This window comes from Heterocephalus glaber, unplaced genomic scaffold (assembly GCF_053883595.1).
Source record: "Heterocephalus glaber isolate CG9 unplaced genomic scaffold, H.glaber_assembly_v1.0 deba00001547, whole genome shotgun sequence".
Taxonomy (NCBI): domain Eukaryota; kingdom Metazoa; phylum Chordata; class Mammalia; order Rodentia; family Bathyergidae; genus Heterocephalus; species Heterocephalus glaber.
In genome coordinates this window covers 17,115,978-17,140,397 of record NW_028258340.1, presented here as the reverse complement: position 1 = coordinate 17,140,397, position 24,420 = coordinate 17,115,978, and the positions used below count along the sequence as shown (strand labels likewise).

Sequence of the window (24,420 nt, the reverse complement as noted above, 5' to 3'; positions counted from 1 at the left end):
GTTATCCGATTCCTGTGGTACATAAATGAAGTGACGGCAAATTTTTTATCTTAATTTGCACATCTTAATTTGAGTATTTTGTAGTTCATTTGTTTCCAACACAGACTAATATTAATAGATGTCCACTGGTATTTGAATATTTCTGAGAATTTTCATATTACAGTACTGATACACTGATACATTGCATTTTCAAAAAGGAAGGTTAAAATTATATAGGTATATGGGTCCAGATAGTTTTCACAGACTTTTTTGCTTAAATTACATACTTTCTTTCATGAGTGCCTTTGGACTAAGAAATGTTGAATGTTTCTAACAGCTGCATTTAAAGACTATTACAAATGAAGAACACTATGGTTAAGTTGAATAAGTGTCTTATTTTTCACCTGAGCAATAAATAACTTCTACTCTTCTAACTTCTACTTGTGTTGCCATTGATTAACAATAGTTTTGTGATTACAGCTCTCTTACAATTGTTAGGTTAGCATATCCTTTATGAAATATTATATTACTTATTTGGACTTGATATGCTACTAGAAACTTGGAAAGAGCTTCGAATATATTGGGACAACTGGCACCACTTTTATTTTATTATAGTTTTAAATTTCACAAAACTTAAAAGATCTCAGAATCCTACAAAGAATGCCACAAACCTGATTTCAGTGGAAATTTAAACACGCTAGCATTTATTTTTAAAATGTAGCACAAAGTAGACAATTTTAAAAGTTGAGTTGAAAAACAACAAACCCTCAAGGAAGATGATCTTGACCTTTTAAAACACAAAAGTTCAATATTTAATGTAGGTCAAAATATTAAGTAAGAGAATGTTTTCTATCCAATTATAGCCAAATCCCCAGTTGTAATTAACCTACAATTTGTATAATATTTCTTAACTGAGTCAGCATATACTACTTTCTTATAAAACCAGAAGGATCTAAAATTTTAGAGCTTACTTTGTGAAATAGGCATATTGTGCCATATTTAATTACAAATTATAATTTACATTTAGAAGTCAATGACATATAACAAGTTTTAAAAAATTCATGTAAATTACATTAATAGATATTGTGAAATAGGAAGAAAATATTCCAATGAGAAGGGGAACTAGGGAGAGAGGAGAGGAAAAGGAAAGAGGGAAAAGGAATAAATGAGAAAAGAAGGAAAAACGAAATCAAAGCTTTTGTAAATAAGGAGGGGAAGAGGGGTTGAAGGGAGGGGAGGGGAATAGAATAAAAAAGAAGATATATCATGAACAAATTCAAATTCCCTATGATGAATGTGATCATTACGTATTCCTAAAATGTACAAATAACCTTTTAAATTAAAAAAAAGTTATCAGAGGGTTTAGTAATATCCTCTACTCAAATACTACATAGTAAAATATTTAAAAATGAGAAGTAATATTTTATACATATTAAGGAAAATGAATCTTTCAATCAACTTAATTGACTTTATATATTCAAGATATATTTTATGTCATTTTATTCAATTTGTATTAATCCTTCTCATTTTCTACCATTTAATTTTAAATTACATTGAGCTTGCTTTAGAAATGATTTAAAAGTTTAAACCTGTTATAGTATTAATATTTTAGTTATTTAAATAATGAAATACTTGTGTGATTAATAGATTTTAATGTGAAAAAAGTGTTTGTTCAAGGAAGTCATTTAGCTACAAAAGTTGGGTCTTTATTTTATCTCTATATAATCAAGAACATCTTCTAACCAAGGTATAATAAACATGTATTTGGAGGATGCTGCTAGTCTTTAATTTTAGCGAGATGTGTATGTATATGTGTACATCAACTCTTATATCTGTTTTGTATAAAATATGAATTGCATTTACTTTCTGAATTAAGCAATATGGGAAAAGGAAGTGCGAAAAGATAATGGACATAATTCTAAAGCTTTTTTTCTATTACATTCTCACCACAGATGTTCATCACTGAGGTATTCCGGCCCTGACTATTAAAATCCACCTATTACGTAGATGATAGTTAGGATGCAAGGGTTTGGCAACAGAACTGAGTTTTCAGTGTTCACAACAATAGTCTCATTTGGTAGATAAAGGCCAAGTCCTCCCTTATGAAACAAGAAACATTAGTAGCAACTGGAAGCATAATACACAATCCCATTTATACAATATCTATGCTTTTCAACTGTAGCAGCTTGCATTTGGCTTTCAATGCTTTCAGTACATTCTAAGGAAAGTTAAATGATTATTGAATTCAACAATAACCTTTGGGGGTTTTTCTCCTGTAGATTTCACTAATTTTCACCTAAGTGCCACTTTAAGAAAGTACTAGCAAATGAAGTGGAACAAGAAGTAAATATTACTACCATGTTTTTTAGCATAAAAATCATATTCACAGTGGCTGAAAAAATCTAACCAAAGATCTGTCTTCCCTATGATATAGTCATTCATAAGCCTTTTCCTCATCTTTTAAAAAATACTTGAGATGTAGCTTGTTAAAGTTGGAATACACCAAAGACTGTCACAATTAATAAATCATGTGTGATTTTTAAAACAAACTCCAAAGTTGAAAATTGCTGAGAACCACTAAGTAGCAACAAGTATATATTTTAGCATCAGAGAAAAAGAAAGAAAATATTTCTTTAGTGCTCTTGATGAACTTGATGGGCTTCTTAATGTTTCTGCCACTCACTCAGCTTATAATCTTCTCTTATGAAATCTACTTTTTAAAGGCAGTTTAAATAGCTCTGCTAAAATTTTCACATCCCTGTTTGACATGTCACCTCACCTCTTTTTCCTCTCTGCCAACTGTTTGCAGACCTCCTGCCACCGCAGATTCAAGCTTCCCAATTTTTCCTGTAGAATACTGGCATCTGTTTTTGAAGACTGTTGAATTATTTCTTCCCCAGTTGCATTCAGTGTTCTGACAACAGTGTGTCGCTGCCCAATGCCATCCTGGAGTTCCTGTAAAATACCAAAACAGCGAAACAAAAATGAAGTTCCTTGTGCTCACTTAGGCAGCACATACACAAGAACGAAGTCCCGTGTCTTTTTATTTGAGAAAAGATTAAGCAATGTGCTATCACACGCACTTATACTGGGAGAGAAAGAAATATAAAAGCTTCATATGAAAGTTGCTCTATGAAATTTACATGCCCATATCCAAAGGATACAAGTCAGAAAGATACCTTACATATGTCAGCAAAAAGTGTCTTCTCTTTTCAGCTCTAATTTTTATTTTTGTAAGCTTGCCAGCTAGAGGATCTTATAATATCCTACAAATCAATTAGTTGGAAGCCTTCTCAAGATCAAGTTCGATTTCTTGTCCCCACAAGGATGTTCCATGTTTAATAGTCCATGAAGTGTTGTAAAATTTAAACATGAACAAAGTACTCTATTTGGGTTTCTCAGTGATTGTTGGTATGAGAGGTGAAAAAGAACACACAGTTTATAAATAGTATATTTTAAAAAGTAGCTCTAGAGGTTATTAAATACAATTAAATACTATATAAAAGGAAATTTATTCAAATTCTGTTTGCATCAATGTATGAAGCCATGTAAAACTGAGAATTAACTGCTTGCAGGGGCAGCCCATCAAGAAACCTCTAAGGTACAGTAATAAAATTTAAAATAATCTATAGCCACTAGAGCATTTTTATTAGCTATTGATATTGTCAAGCTTAAATATCTTCTATGTTTTATCCTGAATGAAATTTTAAGAATAAAGTGTGAGAAAAATAAAAAGAGACTATTTCAACCAAGTGTGGATAAAAATGAAAAGGCTTTATCATTAAATAAAAAAAGCCAATCTCTATTTACCTTTAAAAAAAGATAATATAGTATTTCAAGACAATTAAAATAACATATTACTAAATCTAAACTTTAGAAACTGAAATGACACATGAGAACTTGAAACACCTTTGTATTTAAATCTGAATGACTCCCAAATCCTTATGGTATTAACAAAATTATGATAATATGTGAAACAGTCTTTCTATGCATATGAATCGATGGTCAAATATTCTTATATTCCCCTACTCCTTGACCCAATACCAAGTTAATACAAGATTCCAGAATATGTTTACCAAATAAATCAATGAATGCATGTTTTTTTGAGACTGAGTCAAATCTCTCACACTCATTCCCCAAAAACTTCTTGATATTTTTACTACATTCATATGACTCTTAAAAAAATAAAATTATTGTCAGTATATTTTTGTTAATTAAAAGACTCCATAAGTAGGATTGGAGATATGCCTCAGTGGTAGAGTACTTGCTTAACATGAGTAAAGCTCTAGGTTCTGGCCTTAGCCCTGCAAAACAAAAACAAAAGCAAAAACTACACAAATCTACAGGAATATAATGCTTCACAATAACTTTTACATTATTAATACACTAATAGTTATTGAATGATTCACTAGCTGTCCTGACCGTACCCCCCCTGAATGCTCATGAATTTTGCTCTAGTAAACATGTGTTATTTTCTTGCAAATAACAACTTCTTGTATTTTATTCCATTGCTTAAATCTCACTCTTTACCACCTGTTAAGATCAATGTTACACGTGACAGTCACTCTTTAGTAACAGGGTTATCAGTCATAACACACTGTGTCTATAGTGCCATTAAATCATAAATTCCTTAAGGGCAGGTCACAACTGTGTCCTGTTGCTTAGTACAATACTGTATCTGGTCCACAGACACAATAAATAACTGTTCGGTGAATGCACAAATCTGTGAGTAAAGGAACTAGGAAGCAAGAGAAAAGAAGGCATGGGGGAAGAAAAGAAGGGATGAAAGGAGAGAGAAAAGAAGGGAGGAAAGAAAAGAAGGAAGGAAGGAAGGTCAATCTTATCATCATCATGATATAATTAATATTAACATTTATCATTGGGCCTCCTAGAGATTCAAAAACTAAACACAATTTTCTAGCTTTCTGGCAGTATATAATCTGGATGAAATTAGACAGGTGTGAAGATGATTTGTTATATGCAGTAAGCTAGAGGAGACAAGATACTCAGTGAACAGTAGATCTGAAGAAGGATGATCTTATCAGAGGGACAAACACAAGAGACCTCTAGGAGAGTTTAGAATTTAAAGAATTTGTAAAACTTAGGCACCTCAAGGTTTAGGGAGGCATTGGGATGGCAGAAGTCAAGGCCTGTGGTGTGCAATCTCCATGATCTAATCAGGAATATCCAAATGGGTTTTATGTCATTGGATGAGAGCATGAGTTTAGGAAGAGGTACAGCTATAGGTATATATTGTGGCCTGGGCAGAAAGGGCTTGCTTTTTGTTAAGGAGTTTGAGATTCATTGGAAGTCAATAGAAAACAACTTAGTTTTTAAATATGGTAGTGTCAAGTCTAGAATGATGCTTTTGAATAAATTCTGAGGGAGAGAACAGGCTAAGGCTGAGGCAGGGAAAGAAACAAAACAGGCTAGGATAGGAGCCTGGAACATAAGTACAGGGACTAAACCTAGGATTTTGACAATGGACCAGAAGGAAAAGCTAAAGGTAATATGAACTATTAAGGAACAATCCACAAAGCTTGGGAAAAGCTGGATCATGAGAGTATGAGTGACTTCTGAAATGGAAAATACTTTGCCTAAAACAAAGAAGTCATGGAAGCAGTTAGAAGGGAGAGATCAGTGCTCATATTTGTATTGCCAGTAGTGTCCAATTCTTATAACTCTTAACTTACATTTTTAAACATGCATGGGACACACATAAGAAAGATTCTCTTCAAATTTTAATGTGTACAAGGATGTCCCGGAGATCTTGTTAGAGTGATTCAATAGGTCAAAAGAGGAGCTTTAATCTTGTATTCCTAGCAAGCTTCAAGGGGACAGTGATGTTCTTGGTCCAGGAACAATACTTTGAGTAATAAGGTAATAGAATAGGTACCTGCTGTTTTTTACTCCATGGCTGATGGCTATGGTGCCTTTTACAATCCAACTGTAGAACCAAAAAGGGTTTTATTATTTCTGTTTCACAGATATGAGATAGAATTGAATTAGCTAAGAGTGAATTAATAACTTTTAAATTGATAGATTTAAACCTCATTTATATAGAATCCCAAATCACGGTCTTTAGATTTTTAAAAATTATGTCAAAGAAGAGTTCATTGAATAGTCTATTGCATTTGTATCAGAAGATTGTATAACCAGAAAAAATAATTTACAGTGTGTGGTCTATTTAGGGAGAATATTCAGTGATAAAATATAAAAAAAGCAAAATAATGGATTAAAATAGGAAATATAATTTGCATATGCTGTTTCATGGTTAGCCTCTGAGCAAGAAAAAAGATAACATTTGATTTACAAAATTAAATGTAAAATTTTAATCAACTTCACAGCAAAAACCAAATTAATTGTAATTTTATAGCTTCTAAATATTTTAAGTAGTAAATTATTCATTACCAATGAAATTTCTAAGGTTTGATATCATATTAATATACTGTTGTTATAAGCATCCTTATCTATTTCTGGCAATTAACATCTAGTCTTAGTTTTATACAGAAAATCATAATTAAATCTATTGGATTATTCATCATGGCGAAAAAGCTTATTGTGTTTTGATTCCAATGTTAAAGCATTCATTCTTAATAAGGAATGCGCATCAGACTCCCCTAGGGAGCTTTTGCAAAATACAAAAGCCCAGAACCACTCTAGGCCTACTGAATCAGAATCCCAGGGGGGAGGAAATGAAGGTGTGCAAAATAGATACACTAGGAAAGAAAGGGCAGGCTAGAGATGCAGAGAGGGCAAAGGAGAGCAGGAGGGGTATGATTTTGAATGACTGAGTTATTCGTAAATTCTTTTACGTTTTTTAAATCAATAAGTATCCTTAAATTATAGAAAATAACATTTTAGTAGCTAAGTCTTTGAAGTCTATTCAAATTGGGGGGAGGGAAGAGGAAATAGAGCAAGGAAGAAACTGTTACATTTTTAGAGAGGAAAGAATATGAAAAAAAGAAATTACTGTCTTTTATATGAAAATATTGCATACATTTTAAAAGAGGACATTTATAAAACTTTCCTAAAATGTATGAAAACACAATACATGGAAAATAAAATGTAACAGATGAGGAAAAGGAATGAGCTAAGAAGCAGTTATGAGAAATTGTACAATGACAAATTGGGTGACCTGTGTAAGAGAGAAAGAATTGGCAAAAAAACCCCATCACAAATGAGGGAGAAAAATAGGAAAATACGAGGGAAAAAACCATGATTGAGGGGGGAGAGATAAAGACTGAAGGGAATAGAAGAAAGAAAAACAAACCTTTATTGAATGAGCAAATGTGTTAAGAATCCAATCCTGAAGTTTTCTTGTAATTGTGCTAATGAATTACTTTAAGGCAGATTAATCCCTGGATCCCTTTGCTGATGGATCAACTAAAAATACATACTAAAATGAACCTTGCAGAGAGTTGTGGAACTGATAAAATTTGATGTTTTGGCTTCATAACAATATTGTGCTCTATATTCTTTTTCTGTTCTTATTAAAATCATTCCCCTTTTTTTTGCTAGTCTGCAGAATGGAAGAATTTGAAAAGTAGTTTCTGGTACTTTTCTCAAAAATAAAGTAAACAAGCTTGTCTCTCCTGTGAATTCTTAGACTTTAGAATAGTCACCTCAGTCTTCACATATTTTAATATACTTCAGAAAGTATATTTCAACTTTTATCAAACGATGAAATTTTATAAAGAAGCAACACAAAAGGGCAAATACGCAAGGCATCAACCAAGGACAGCAATAGGACACAGTCAACTTAACCCATCTGTGGACTAGGTGATTCATCTGATGAAGACAGTGAGAAAGACTGAAGGACAGGTAACATTTGGGAAATCCACGAGTTACAAAGAGGAAGAGAGGGCCAGGGATAGCTCAGTGGTTCCGCTGCCTGCTTCGCAAGCACAAGGGCCCAAGTTCGATCCCCGGTACCAAAAAAAAAAACCAAAACAACCTCCCCCCCCCCCAAAAAAAAAAAACCAAAGAGGAAGAGAGAAGCAAGGATAAAAACATAGTATATAAAAAAATCAGGAAGGATGAGGAAAAAGTAAAAAGGGGCTTAATGATATGGCAATTGTTTTTAGATACAAAATAATCTTTTACAATTATTATTATTATTTTTTATCCAAAAAGGTTTTATTTCTGTAAAATAAGAGGAATAAAAAATTTAAAAAGCCAAAGAGATTATATGTAAGACAGTTACAGGACTAGCCTCTATGCCTACTACCTGTCAGTTCTAAGCAAAGGCCTCAGGTTATGACGTAACGGGTAAGTCCTCCCCCTCGGACCTCTGACAGCCTCCGGCAGTGTCGCAAAATATTCAGGATCACATGAAACCTCTTATCATTCTTCAGAGTTGTGAACTCCTTTATGTCAGCTTCCACTATCAAATAATGACCTTTAGTATCCTTTGTCTCTTCATTGATAAATCTTTGATAGAGATTTCTGGTTTACAGAATTCATAGACTTTTTTGGTTGATGAACAATATTATATTTGTTAACTATTGCCTTGTTGATTTCTTTAATAACATCATTAATTTTACAATAAGTTAAGCGGGATTTCATGTACAAAGGAACTACATTTAGTTATGCACATCTATGGTGTATATTTAACTGCATACATACGTACAGTGTGTAATTATCAAATCAGAATGGTTAACTTTTCCATTTCCTTAAATATTTAAAAACTATTTTTGATTAGCGTGTAGAAATTGTACATATTTTGGAGAAAATGACAAGTTTTGATCAAAGAATGAGAGTTGTAGGAGGTGAGGACCAAGGCTCAGAGGGTCCAGAAAGAGGGAAGTAAGAATCAGACCAACCTATTCATTCTAAGATCAAGCGCAAACATCCCAGCCACCAGGGACCAACTCTGGCCTCTGTTTTTGTAGTTAGTTCTCCTGCTATTCCCCACCTTGAAATTTAGCTTCAACTTCCCAGAAAAACAAATGTTTTTCTGCTACTTTGACTGACCTGCTACATTTTGTGGGATAAACTCATTACTTAGCCTAACAGTCATTTTAAAAGTTCTCTCTTTCTGGAAATTTAGCTTCAACTTCCAGAAGCTCCGAAGGGAGGTAAGCTCCCTAACTCTGTATAGGTATTTATAAAATACTTCTATTTAATGCAGTTTCATTTATGCATGTACTGGTCTTTACAGGTGAAGATTAAGTAATCTGAATGAGTGTTTCCTCTTGGCCATAAAATATATCTCCAAATGTGAAGTGTGCTACAGATTCAACTTCTAGCTTTGTGTGTACAGATCTTTTACTAGTAATTTGGAAAACAAATCAAATGAAAGAGTAGTCTTTGTAAATGAATATGCAGAAACAAACAGTCCCAGTTTAACATCTTCTTTCTCCTGTTCTCATTTTATTTTCACTTTAGTTAATGTTTGTTTGGTCCTATTCATAAAAAAATGCTCCAATTATATGAATGCTTTTGTTACTTTGTCACAGGAGCTGGAATCAGTAAATGGTCTTATTAGATTTCATCTGATACCTTGCTTTTTCTACAAAGTATAATAGTACATATGTTCACTGGTATAATTCTTTATCTGCTCCTGATAATGATTGTCATAAAAGAATAATGAGAATTTCACCTAAAGCTAGAATTAGACTGTTTCTTTTCGAAAGGAAACATCCTGCCAAAGAACTAAAGGAAAATTAGGTACAGGAGTGATTTATTTTAATGAGACATTTACCTAATATCAAATTACAATGACATTTCCTTTGGATATGTTTATCTCATCCACATCACCGATGTATATGTTCATCGTTAGGACTATTATTAATGTGGATAGCAAATGAATTAATCATAACAGGCTCTAAGTACTACATGATCTAAAGTTACTACAGTATGTATTTTTTTTTTTTCTTTTTCAAGAAATGATGCCCTGGGAAAACCCCCAAAACAAAAAAAAAATTTTAAATCCTCATACATTCTTCAATTACAAGCTGAGATTCAAAGCAGAGGGTTATCAAAAAAACCCCAAATTTCTGCCTTTATGGATCTGAAACTGGGGTCCTCACATTAAATCTGGTCTAACACATGTTTTAGATTTAGAACTGTATTTATAATTTGAGTGCTTCAAAATGGAATATGCATACATTCTACCACTCTCCAAAGGCAATTGAATTGCTTCAAAGAAAACAGTTGTTATAAAGTACATAACTCTACAATGTAAAGTGAATAGGTTTTCTTTTGCTAAAATCAATGCCAGTCTTCTCTAGCTTCAGATTTATCTAATCCTTGGCTTCTAAATCATTCACATGAAGTTCAGGGAAAACACCTGAAACCATTTAAGAATTTCCTTTTCCTCCATTTACTTAGATTTGTTAAGAAAACAACTTGGCTTTTCTCTGATACAATAGCATCTCTCATCCACACCTATGCTTGCTTTTTCATTAAGTGATCTTGGCTGTAAAACACATGATTTGGAGTGTACACTATTTCTCCATAATTGCTAGCATGGTTTTGGATATATGTGAGGTAGTCCATCATGGAACATATTGCATAAAACCAAAAAACACTGGCACTTATGACAATTTGACAGAAACATAGGTCATTTAAATACTCCCCATCTCTTCATTCCAGAGGTCTTATAAATCAGGAGCTGCACAAGTATTTATTCTAAATCCATTTGGTGAATAGAGAGTGATATGATGTGTATGTATGTGTGTATAAAATAACAAAATTGTTTTCTAAAAGCAAGACAATGTGCAAGAAAATAAGCAATTGATTACAGACTAAAATGCTTAATTAAAATGTATAATTCATTGGTTCTAAAAAGCTGTTTTCTTATTGTAATTCATCACACCCATCAAATATTTTCGCACTGTGATCTACTAGTTATTGTGTGTCTCCTATTGGCCAGGCATTATGCTAGGTGCTGGTCATCATGGGCTGCAGGAGGAGGAATAGATTAGAGAGAAGCTCTGGACCAGAAGTTAAGTAGCTAAGGTCAGGGAAGATAGCAACTTTGATTGACAGGGGCAATGGTTGGAACAGAGAGAAGTGGATGAATCCAAGTGATATTTGGGACATAAATAGATAGGACTTCCTTAGGCATTGAGGACAGCAATGAAGAAAATATATCAGAGATACTGGTCAGGAGCTCAGAGAAAATATTGGAACTGAAAATATACCTGGGTGAATTATGGGCAGAACTAAATCTAAGATTTGTTAGTTGGATTTGGCTCTGAGTGTGGCTGGATCTACCATTGTCACTTAAATGATTTGGGGAAAATTCTGAGGTAGCAATCAGAATCCAAACATATTTTGGCATTCCTTGAATATTTGCATGGCTATTACATAAGAAAGCAAAAGAAGTAATTTTATCATTATTGGACTTGCTATATCTACTATTTTTCATTTCCATTTGCTAACAGAGATATCAGTTATTATCATCATGGGTATAATGTAGATAGTTGAAAGGCAGTATGATTTCCTACAAATTAAAAAAATAAAGAATATTATTCTAATGAATTTACTTGGGTTTCCCCATCATAATTTTCACCCCTCCACTAGTAAAAATTAGAGGTCAAATAAAATTTCCACTTGTAATGGTACTGCTTTTGAAGAGATCAGGAATTAAACTTGTTCATGAATTACTTTTGTATTTTCATAGGAATTTCACATACTTCTGCTATGGTGCAATCTCTAAATAACTGTTTAATGTAGGCAAATTGTTCAGTGCAATTAAACATTCTCTCCTATGCGATTCACTCCAATACATATTTAGGGTAAATACTCTGTAAATGATGCTTTACAATGATAAATAAATTTCTATTTTTGTCAACACTATGAATTTGATATGAGAGAGCACAGCAAGCAAGAAACTATATACAATGCTATGTTATTATACAACTGTAAAACTTTCCTTGAAAATAAGATGCATCAATTACTTGTATGATCCTGTATATGATTGTGGCTGTTTCTCTGTGTGTGTGTCTGGATTTGGGGAGATGGTAAGAAAAAGAACAGAGAGGTTGTGGTAATTATAAGTGCCTTGAGGGCAGTGTTTTCCCAATCCTCATGTTACCAGGCACAGAGTTGAGTACTATTTAGCTCCATAATTGCTTAAGAAATATGTCTTGAGAAACTGAGCAAAACTGTGCAAGATATCACAGTCTGTTTGATTTGTGTGTCATTTGGGAAAGTTTCAAAAGTAAACTTTTTGAATATAGGCAATACCCAAGTAGAGAAAACAGTCATTAAAGAATAATTGAGTTTTATCAAAGTCTTATCTCTTACCACAAACAACAAGTTATCAAGGAAAGGTTTAGTTTTTCAGGCTCTTGAGAATGGAGAGGCCCAGAAATAAGATAAAGAGGGATAAAACCAGATCTCTGTGTCTAACATCAATTAATTGATTTTAAGCAGTTAGCTTAGATTACAGAAGCCCCAAGACATCAACTAATATTCCACATCTAAGCACGTATTGGGCATCACTAAGCCTCATAGGTCCCTCCACCAAGTCAAGCGGGTATTACACATAAGCTATTCTTTTCTCTTCAAGCCTTGATTTCTGAGGTTAGATTCTTATTTCCTAACTCATTATCAGTTTTATGGTAATTCTTCTCTCCTTCATGGAATAAGAGGAAAAGGGTTGATGAAGAAAAATGTGCATCTCTTGTTGACTGGGCATGTCCTCTGCAAACCTAAAACATCATACACAAGAACTGAATCATTCCTTGTTATCAACATATTTGAACAATATCAAAAATCTGTATCTCATGGAATATGTACAAAAGAGAGAAATTTAAGAATAAAATAGCCACAGAACTTCCACAATTATCCAAGTGACTTTCTAAAAGGTTAGGGATAATTATAAAAAGAGGTGAAAACTAACTATAACAAGTTTGACCTTATCAAGGTAACGTGTGTAGAGAAACAGAGACAATTAACAAATGCAAATGTTTTCCACATTTTTATTGCTAGCAATGCTTCCCTTAAAGCTACCACTCAAGACATTTCCATTTGACTAAAACCTCAAAGAAAGCAATGTGTAACCAATTTAACATCACCTCTGCAATTGATTTCTATTTGAATGACATCTGTAATTCTCCCACTTATCAGGCTGGAAATTACCAGATCATTTATGTTTTACCCCTCTCTTTTTTTTCCCCAGTCCAAGTTCTATCTTACTGGTCCTAATTGTTATAGTTCTTGCCAGTTGATTCCATCATCATTGTTCCCCCTCCAATCTAGCTGTTCATTACACTTCACCTATGTTAGAAATACATTCTCCTAACTGTTTTTCCTCAGACACTTTCACTGCATAACTTCCTACACAATCTTTCCAGATTAATCCTCCAGATGGACAGTTCTGCTGGTAGATTTCCTGCTCAAAAATTCTTCCTGAATAGTCAGTGCATTGCTATTAAAGACCAAATATTTAGATAACATTCAGGACCTCATAGCATCCCTGGAAGGAAACTTCTATGCTTATAATTTCCCAATTTTTCATCCATGGTTCAGCACAACTGGACAACTCAACTGAAATAGAGATATCCTGGTCATTCCTCAGATCTTTGACCATTCTCTTACATTACACATATGCTCATTTCTACTTATGGAATCCGTTCATTCCAACTCACTAGGCAAGGAGTTACAGGACAGCAGAAACCATTAACTGTTTTCCTCACTCTAGTGCCTAGGAAAGTGTTTCCTATATAGAAGGTTTCAAAACACATTTGCTAAATGAATAAAGATGCACCACCCCAGATATTATCTCTCATGAAAACATTCTCAACTAAAAGTTCTCTATCTGTTCTGTAAAATCCTACTGCATTTGGATAGTGCCTAGGGTGATTTTCAGAGATAACTTCATTATTTTTTTGGAAGTTTATGATTGTCTCCAGTGCAGGGACATTGTCTTCTTTAAATTTTCTATGATGCTAACCAGTTAAATGTTTTAAACTATATGACTACATGAATGAAGGTACTCTTTAATTGGTATGCTGTAAAGTGGCAGACATTTTGTGCATGTTGAAAGCATCTCTAAGATCATACAGCACATGTGATAAAAATCATGATTACATTCTATTTCTGTAGTGTTAAATGCCTAGTAAGCTGCTAACCAAAAATTTAGGGTTGATGGTTCTGAAAAGACTATTGTTTGTATCTTGTAAAAGAATATTCAAAGGTTTAGCATGTCATATTACTGATAGGGATAAAAGCAGTGCTTTTCCAAAGCCAATTCATTGCCTCTCAAGCAGCAACACTGAATTTCAATAGATAGTTTTGAGAAAGTAAAACTAAAACAAAATCGCAAAACATTTCTATCATTTCCAATCTTCCAGTGACCTCAAACCATGTCATTTTCACCCAGTAAGAAGGACAGAAGAGACTTGAACAGACCTAATGTCTATGAATGACCAATAGATACATGAAAACATGCTTCAAATTGTTAGTTATCTGAACAATCAAAATTCAAGCCATAACAAGATATTACTTCATATCCTGTAAAATGGCAAAAATTGAAATGACTGAGAAGATCAAATGTTGGCAATGGTAGAGTGAATGTAGCTCTCCATTATTACTGATGGCACTGTAACATGGAATAAACATTTAAAAAAATGTTTGGCAGTATCTTATAAAGTAAAATATCAGAGTCAGTTATTTCACTTCTAGGTATTTATTCAAAACTACCAAACATACTCACAAAAGAATTGTATCCACATATTCATAGTATCTTCCTTAACAATAGCCTATCAGGAGGAGAATAGATGAATGGTGCCATATTTATACAATGGAATATTAATTAACAATATAAAGGAATGAATCACCAATGCACTTACAACACAGATGAGTCTCAAACATAGTATTCTGAACAAAATAGTATATATTGTATGATTCCATTCATATGAATTCAAGACAAGACACAACTAATGGTGATAGAAATGAGATAAGCAGGAGCCTATAAGAGACTGGAGATTAGCTAGAAGGGGACATGTTGAAACTTTCTCATTTGATGCAAGTATTCTATTTTTTTTTTAACTGAGGTGTCAATTTTATAAGTGGAACTGCTTGACAAAAATTAACAGATTTAGTGCTTAATACCTACAAATTTGTTAGTTCTATGGACAGCCTTCCTATATACCCTTTTGTAGCCACTACAGTCATACCAACTAACAAAGCACTGGAAAAATGTTAGATGGCAGAATGAGCATTACACAAAAATATGATGACAGATTGGAATCACGAGCTAAATGTAACAGGTTCAAATCTCATAAGAACAACCTCTTAGCTAGGCATGGTGGTAGATGCAGATAATCTGAACACTCTGTGAAGCTGAGGCAGGAGGATTGCAAGTCCAAATCTAACTGTGGCAGTTTAGTGAAATTCTCTCTCAAATAAATAATAAAAAGGGCTGGGGTTACACCTCAGTGTGAATGTCCTGGAGTCAAGTCTCTGTACCAAAAAACAAACAAACAAACACATACTTCACTTCTCCCCAAATAAATCTGTTTCATCCTATATAAATTTTTACTTTGATTAAAAAGAAAAACAATATCACTTTCAGGTATGTAACTACCTTCTCCTACACACCACATTACCCATGCTAGGAATGAAGACATTAAGTGAATTTAAGTTCTCTTACTTCACACATAACATATAGATTCTTTTTATGCAAGGAGAAAACTGAGACACAGGCTGATTGCCAAACTTCGTTATTTGCAGCCAGAATTAAAAAGGGTTCAGGAACCTAATCAGGTTATATGAGGACAGGCTTGGTGAACCAGCAGGAATGATATACTGACCTATGCTCATTTATGCCCATACACAATGATCAATTGGGACAATCTATAAGGCAATAAAACGACATCCATTTTTCAGGAACATGTACCTATGGGGAGGTGTTTAATAAGTTAAGAAAAGAAAAAGACAGGGATCCTACAATTTTAAATTCTAAAAGAGAAAACTCAAGAATCTGGTGCAGTTTGAAAGAGTCAGATGTTGGTAACATGATGGCAAATGATAGTAGTGAACACAAAGCTAGGATGCCTAATGAGATGCATGCCACTATACAGGGAGCCCTCAAATGTGCTCAGATTCTAAAAAAAAGTATGAACATGAAATGAAATGAGGGATGCAGGAGTGAGGACAGATTTTAAAGGAACAATATAGAAGTACATAAACTAAGGAAAAGCCAAGCCTGGGATGAACTGAGGTTTGGGATAATGTTAAAGACAACATTCAGGGCCTTTTGATTTCCATTCAAAGAAAGAACGAGAAAGACGGAGGTTCACTGATTAGGGCTGAAAGAGGAAGATTAGGGATAGAGAAGACACAGAAAGCAGAACTGTTCAGTTCCTTTCCCTTGTCTGCTCTGTCAAGGAGAATTTTTATCAGACTGGAAAAGGCATAACCATACAAGCCCAGCATAGGTGAAGGAATTTTAAAGAGCACCTTACTGCTCTAAATGAGCTAAAATCCCTGGCTCTGGACCAATTATCTTTCAGGGGAGTAAAAGAGATTGTACAATACAGTCCTAGCTTGCTGTCAGTGGCCTTTTGAGGAACTATATTAACACTGGAGATAGGCAAATATCACCTCAATTTTCAAAAACAAGAAGTCACTGCAACTGGCTTCCATCTCTTCCTGCTAAAGACCATTTCAGGATGACTGAACAAGGAGCAAACGAATACTTGTTAACAATGGCAATGCGGAGGCAGCTAAAGTGTGTTTGTTTGACAACTTGTTCTTATGGTGGACATGTGCACCTGTGTTTTTGGTTTAATCCCTTTTGCAGTATGATAATTGGGTTTCACACTTCTGAACAACTTAAAATAGCTTATATTTTCAACTAATAAAATTGTTCTCAGTTCCTCAAATGAAGTACCTATATAAGTGCTTCACTGTGCTCTTGAAAGAGCAACATATGTCGAGTTGCCCACTATTGGAACTAGTTAGTCCTCTAGTTAAGAGTAGTCAGAGATGATGATGATCCGGTATGTGAACCATTTTATGGCAACAATTCATTTGCTTTACAAAATAAGAGAGCAAGAAGCATTAACATTCCAGAGGAATTGGAGAATCTATATAAAAGGAAGATTCTTGAAAAGAAAGACATATTGGAACTAAACTAGGTGAATGTCCAGAAAAAATGTTATAGGGACTTTCTCTGAAATGATATTACTGTTTATTTTTACTTCATTTTAAACGTATTTTTATAATTAAGAGGTATACTTTCTTAATCAGAGAAAAACAATGCTATATTTACTTGGAAAGAAAATTGATATGTTTACCCAAATAATATATTTTGATCTGGACTTTTTGCCCAAGAGTGAGAGACAGATAAAATAGTCTTTTCCAGTACTGCATTTTAATCATGCAAAAGTATTATTTTTATATTCAGTTTTATCTACAATGATAGCAACATCTATAAATATAAATCACCGCTATATTTGCATAAGTAGCTATTACTAAAGTTCCTTACAGGTATAGCTATATGTGGTGGGTAAAATACATCTAAAATCATAAATAATATTCCACTACTTTTCAAGTTACATTATTAAGATCATCGAATATCATCAGTTCACAGTTCTCTTTAATGGTATTTTTCTGCATATTAATTTTGAATAAACTAGTGTCTACCATGAAAATACCTAGGGAAAAAGGTCTTTTGTTAAAGGTTATTAAGTTATGTATAGTTTACTTGATGCCATCTGAACATGCTGCCCTTTTTTAAAAAAAACAGATGAATTTTCAAATGAGGACAACTTGGAATTATTATGACAAATAAAGAATTATTATGACAAGCATAATTTAGGGAAATAATATTGTTTTGATATTTGGAATAAATGAGTAATAAGCATTGTCATGACTTGACGGTATTCTCTCAAAACTCCCACTTCACATCATTTTTTTCCATATTTAGTTTGTTTCCTTATATTTGGCTGTAGTATGAAAACTTTAGTCTTTATCTTCCCTGGTTCCAATTTTTTCTTTTAGTATTTTATTTTATAGTTTGAAATGTTGTTATATACTGGCTCAAATTGAAAAAGGGTATAAATCAATAAAATCTAAAACTCAATTTGTTCCTTTAAATAAAAATTTAGATGTTTTAATGAGTAAAGATTAAAAAATAAGGCTCATTTTGGAGTCTACATTTTAAAAAATTATTTTAATATATTACAAGTTGATATTAAACAAAGAAAATAAAAAGCTGTTTTATGAAAAAACAATTTTTTTTAACAACACACTGTGTATCATGATCTTAAAAGAATATATTTTTCATTTGCTAATATACCTCTCAGCTCATTTCCCAAGAATACTATACTTTTTTGCACAAGACGTCTTAAGTATTGACAAAGTATCTCACATTATATAAAATTTTGAACAATTTCTTCCTATTTCAGAATATTGATTATTCTTTTTGGTACTGATTTTCATTTTCAATTGCTCACACCAGAGAGAGTGTGATATTTACACATGCGTGTTCGATTTATTTCATTTAAGTGTATGTTCTCAAGGTGCATCCATTTACCTAGAAATGTCTCAAGTTTAGCCTTCTTTATGGCTGAATAGTAGTCTACATTTAAAGCAGTATCATATTCTCAATGTGAAAAGAAAATTATAAGAAAATGAGGAAAAGGATCAACCTAAGACATTGACAATATACTCCAGATTCAGCAATGATCACATAAGTATCTATATTTATACATCTCTCTAAGTATGATCTTTTATTAAAGTCAGGAATGACATTTACTGTACAGAAATTCTGACTGGGTTAAACAGACCAAGATAAAATAATGTGGTTGGAAAGAATGAGAATTAAAACTTCACAGTATCTCAACCTGATTTAGAGAAGACTATAACATCCCTAGATTAGGTTACATGTTTTTGTGAAGTTGCTATATTAGAATGTCATGCTGACATGATTCTTGATAATGAATTTAATGGTTAAAGTATGCATAGTAAACTCTATGGAGTTCATTTCACTTAATTTTTTTGTTTTCCTTTGAAACAAGAAGGTGAATGATGCAATTGTGGTATTTTTGCTGATAAACTTAATGAAAACTCTGTCTACTATCAATCAAATGAATTTTTCTTTTCTTTTGTCCAAATAAACATGTTCAAATGTAATTTATTTTTATTGAAAAGTTCTGTACTGACATGATGAAAAAAAACCCCAAAGCTCTAATTTCTTTCAGATGCCCTTGCTGGCAAGATATACACAGCATCGGAGGTAGTTAGGGGAAGCTTTATTGTTATATTTACCTAATTTAGGTTATGAAGATGGATCAGGTATTGTACATATGGACAGATTTTTAGACTTGCAAGTTTCAATAAATATTATTGGCCAGTGTTCAGAAATAAATATAAGCACAATATTCTTTTTTTTCTATAAAATTACAAGGTTGAATGAGACTCATCTGAAATGTTGCTACAACAGTGTGATATCTGCCCTGGCTGACAGTAATGTAGGATGATTTGTCTCAATGTGTTCTAACAGTAATAGCTCATACTGTGATGACAGGTCAACAAACCAAACTGTATGCCATAAAAACCAAGGATATATGAAGCATACCTTCATTTGCCAAGTAGTTAAAAGTCATTCTATGTTGGAGATCATCATAATAACTAGAAACAATGTGAAAAAATCGATATTGTGATAAATTTTTATAATTTATTTCAAAAAGAATCTATAAAAGAGAAATTAAAAACTTAGAAGAGAACCACGACCAGAAATTTAAAATTTTATCACCCTTAACTCAAGCAGATAGGCTGGGCTTGGGGGAGAACGCATGCAATCCCAGCAATCTGGGAGCCCAAGGCAGGAGGATCATAAGTTTGAGTTCAGCCTGGGCGACCTAGTGAGAACTTGACTCAAAATAAAAAATAAAAGAAGGGCTGTGGTTGTAGTTCTGAGAAAGAGAGAGAGAGAGAAAGAGAGAGAGAGAGAGAGAGAGAGAGAGAGAGAGAGAGAGAGAGAGAGAGAGAAACTTCTCAGCATGGATGCTTATAGAGAAGAATTTGCTTTTTAAAAGTTCATGAAAATAAGCTTTTAGGGAAATACTTATGTTGCTTCTACAGAGTAACTCTTGTGTACGTATGGATTAATCTGACAGATCTCTTTCATGCTTAGTTAAAACACTGACATTTAGATTTTTAATTGATAGCCAACATTGACAATTTAGTTCTAGATGCTAAAATGTAGAGAAGCAAAAAATACAGAAACATTTGTCTGCAAGACTAAGCAGATTAATTAGTTTTTTCAATAAATATTTATTGAGTACTGCATCCTACATCAGATAGTTCCTGACCTTATGGCATTTCAATATGGCCATAGACAGTGAAAAAATAAGAACATGCACACAATAAATATAAATGTGATATGAAAGAAGAGCATAGGATACTATAAGAGGGAATAATGGAAAAAACACTCAATAATTAAAGACTTGTTAGATTATGTTTTAACTTTAGGTACCCAGAAATGTGTGATGTAGAAAGAATGATGGCATTATCTATCCAGATGGAAGAAATAGAACGTGTGAATTCTCTAGTCAGGAAAGAGTTTGATAAGTCTGAATAAAAAGAATCAGAAAGAAAAACAAGAATGGAGTGCAGGAGAGGGTATCATGAAATGAATTTAAATATACACATTCATATAAGAGGATGGTCATAGTAATGACCCAAATGCCCAATAGTTGGAGGAGAAGAATTAACTATTTATAATTGTATTGGGATTTTATTATATTACATGTACAAATAAAATTAATAGTATATAATGAATACAATTTCTAAAAACATTGAGCAAATATTGAATAAAAGATGGTAGAATTATAAATATAATGTACTAAAAAAACTGAAGAGATCAAAAGGTTAAAAGCAAATGTAAGGCCTATTAACAAAGACAACTTTTTGGGGAGAAGGACTATGCACTTTATTGTTTTAAGTACTGCACTTATCTGCAATTTTAACCCTTCCTATGCAGAACTTTGAAAATTATTTTTAAAAAATGAAATCTCCATAATGCCTATCTCCAAATTTTTAAAGATAAATTTAAATGGGCACAAAGCTGATACTACAGTATTTCTGTGTACACATTCACATGGAGAAAAATATACTCAGACAGTGTTTGAGTTCTAGGATGTGTTAGGCACTTTTCTCTCATTGCTGTGACAAAATACCCCACACTCAAAGTTAAAGGAGAAAAGGTTTATTTGGCTTACAGTTCGTAGAGGTTTCAGTCCATAATTGGCTGGCTCCACGGTAGGGTGGCAGAGGGGCTACAGTTCATGGTGGAAGAAGCAGCAAAAATGACAACAGATTTTAACAGCGTCTTTCTGCCCCTTTTATGTTATTTAGACTACTTAGGGCAGGTAGCACTTACACCCTTAATCCTAGTGCCCCCAGGCCTGGCCCCACCGTGAGTCAATCACACACTCTATATTTACCACCTCTGAGAAAGCATGAGGCTTTCAGGGGACATCTAAACACAAGCCATATTACAGGATAAAAATGCAGTGTGTCTATACATGTGCATAAAGAGGAGGCCAATCTCTATTGAGTCTATATCCATATATCACTATATCTGTGCATCATGAGTATGAGACATTTAAAACAATATTTGCAATTGAGCTATTATCCCAAATCACTACTGAATCACTTACAAAAGTCAGCATGACTTGCCAAAGAATAAGACCCTTATTTGTATTCATGAGTGTTGAGGGTAAATGCCTAAATGGATATTTTGTGAAAAGATTTAGCTGACCACTACTCCTAAATTCATTTGCTTATCATCTTGTTTTTTTACAATTATATTCACGTACTCTGGTCTTTATACTCAAAAGCTGTGCCCCTGTGTTGTCTATCTTGTTGTATTGAAATATACCATTCTTGTTTAAAAACTAGTGGTGACCATGGCAACTCCCAATTAATTTGAAAAAGCTGCTTTACTAATAACTCTCATTGTTTATTTTCTCGCACACATCTGCCTTCCAAAAAGCTGATATACACTGCTTCATTTGAGAAAGCGGTATTCTATATATCAGACTGAATTCAAATGTGTTAGTTTTTTAAATTTAAGAGAAATCTGTGCTTTATCACAGATATGCCAGTAACTGATTCAATACAAAGTACAGAGAAGTGAGATTTATAAGACAAAATTTGTTAATTTATCAGTTATATAACTCTGAACAAGCCTTCTCATCTCTCTTGGTTTATTCATTTATAGAATTTAAAATATAATATGTTAGCAGCTACCACCTAGTGTTGTTGTGTGGATAAAATTAGATCTTACGGGTATCTGGTCCTTCATTTTAATTTCTATCTTCCTCCTGGTCTATTACGCATTCTTGATAAGAACTGTCTTCTAATAATCCCTATGTTTTCAGGAGCAGTTTTAACTTGGAAATATGAGATGATGGTAAAAGGCAGTGGGAATAGTAAATAGTGGCCTTCAATTATTAGTGATAATTATCTATTGTCCTTCTTAGGTACTGGCTTTATTTGAAAGCACTGCTATATTGCAAATTACTCATTGCTTTTAAATCAATTTTTAAAGATTTTGGTTTTAGCAAGAAGAATGACAAATGTTGACATAGCCATCGTTCTGGGACCTCCTTTGCAAAGACACGATGCTTGGACTTTAGTTTTTCAACTAACAATTCAGACTAATTTTTTCTCTAATACAAGTTTACAGGGGATCAGAAATGTTTTTCCATGCCTGTGATGTCAGTGAATTGATTTTTTGAAACCCATAAGGTATGTCACTACATCTGTTTCCTCCTTCTGTAAATGGCAAAATGTTTGCTATAATATATAAAAGAGAAACACAGCCCTGAACAAAGGCAATCACTTTGTGTCCCTAATAAAGAAAAGTAATGGTAACAAGAACTAGGCCTAATGCCAGAGCCTGCTTGTATTGGCCTGGCTTCTGCTGTAGCAGATTATGTACATCTATCCTGGGTAACATTCAGCTCATTCAAAGTGGCTTCCTTGTTACTGAGAATTGCTGTTATAGTCAGAATGATCTTTCTCATTACAGGTTTTTGACTATGGAGGTTCAAAATCAATCACTCCAACAAACACAAAAGCCAAAAGAATATTTGGAGATTTAAAAAAACTATACCTAGTCTCGAAGGAATTTTATTGTGACTGAATGACATCAAGTTACCTGGTTGATCTTTAATGCATTAGGCAAATTCATTTAAATTGGGGCAACTTACGGCTTTTAGAAAGGTGCTAAGAGAACATTTGTAAAAACATATAATAGAGAATAAAATCTTTTCATAATAAATATTTATTTTATTTGTATAAAGGGTTCCAACATTCTAGGCATATTTTTTCTCCTTCTATGTTGGCATAACAATATTTCCTATTTAGTAGGTTCAGCTGCTCTTAGATGTTTTTTCCAGTTCTAAGGATAGAAAATAACTATGGAGAATTGTATACATTCATTTGAACTTATCGTTAATGTTAAAATTATGATTTCATAAAGTCCCCATATTGGAGATACAAGAAAAGTGTGAAAGTTATTTGTTCAGGTGTCCAGTGGCCACTAGAGAACAATGGTTAACATTGACTACAAAGGAAAATAATTTCAAGACACCTTCAGCTGCCAGGTATATCTGAAGTTTTGACTTATGAAGTGTTATGTCTTTGGCTTAGAGTATTAGCCAGAGTAAAACAGCAACAAGATTTCACAAGTTTAAAAAAAACAGCTTCACAAAGAAAAATGCCATTTAAAAATAATGTTAAGAGTTATGCTATCTTAAATTCCTGTAGAGTTTAACAGTCCATGCAACATATTTCCTTTGAAAAACTTTCACACACCCTATAAAGTATTGGGCTTACTTTTTATTCCAATTTTATAACATTAAAGAGTAATCAGTGATATTCAGAAAAATTCTATTAGAAAGATAGAAGAGACAGATTAATTATGAAAAATTGGCTCATTGTAGAGACTTAGTCCAAAGATGAGCAATTTGATCTCCTCGAAACACAGGATAGCCAAGAGTTAACCAAGGGGGTGTGGTTCTAGGACTCAGTCCTTGGCTAACAAAATCTATAGATGCTCGCTAGGCTGCATAGTTTAAATCATCTTCAGATTACTTATAACAACTAATGTAATGTAAATGCTGTGTAAATAGTTTTTATACTGTATTCTTTGGGAATAACCACAAGAAAAAGAGTCTGTACATGTTCAATACAGACACAATGTTTTTTGACTATTTTAGACCCACGCTTGTTTGGATCTCTGCATGTAGAAGCCATCATGGATACAGAGGGCTGACTCTAGCAACCTGCACCCAATAGCTCAGCAACCAGGAAAGCCAGTGGTGGAAATTTCAGTCCAAGAACTGGAGGCTTGAAATACAAGAAGAGCCACGATTTCATTTTGAGTCCAAAGGCAGGAAAAGACTGATATCCCAGCTCAAGCCACTAGGCAGAAGGACTTCCTTTTAATCTATTTTTTTTTGT

The 24,420-nt window shown here is 33.3% G+C and overlaps 1 protein-coding gene across 11 annotated transcripts in view; it reads right to left on the bottom strand.

Moving 5' to 3' along the window:
* Dmd (dystrophin) overlaps positions 1-24,420 on the bottom strand; it is a 2,486,572-nt gene that overhangs the window by 824,650 nt on the left and 1,637,502 nt on the right. For all 11 annotated transcript variants that reach the window (XM_004850043.4, XM_087189971.1, XM_087189973.1 and 8 more), the window contains one exon: positions 2,759-2,934. In XM_004850043.4, the coding sequence (XP_004850100.2) occupies positions 2,759-2,934 (176 nt within the window). The remainder of the gene's footprint in view (positions 1-2,758; positions 2,935-24,420) is intronic.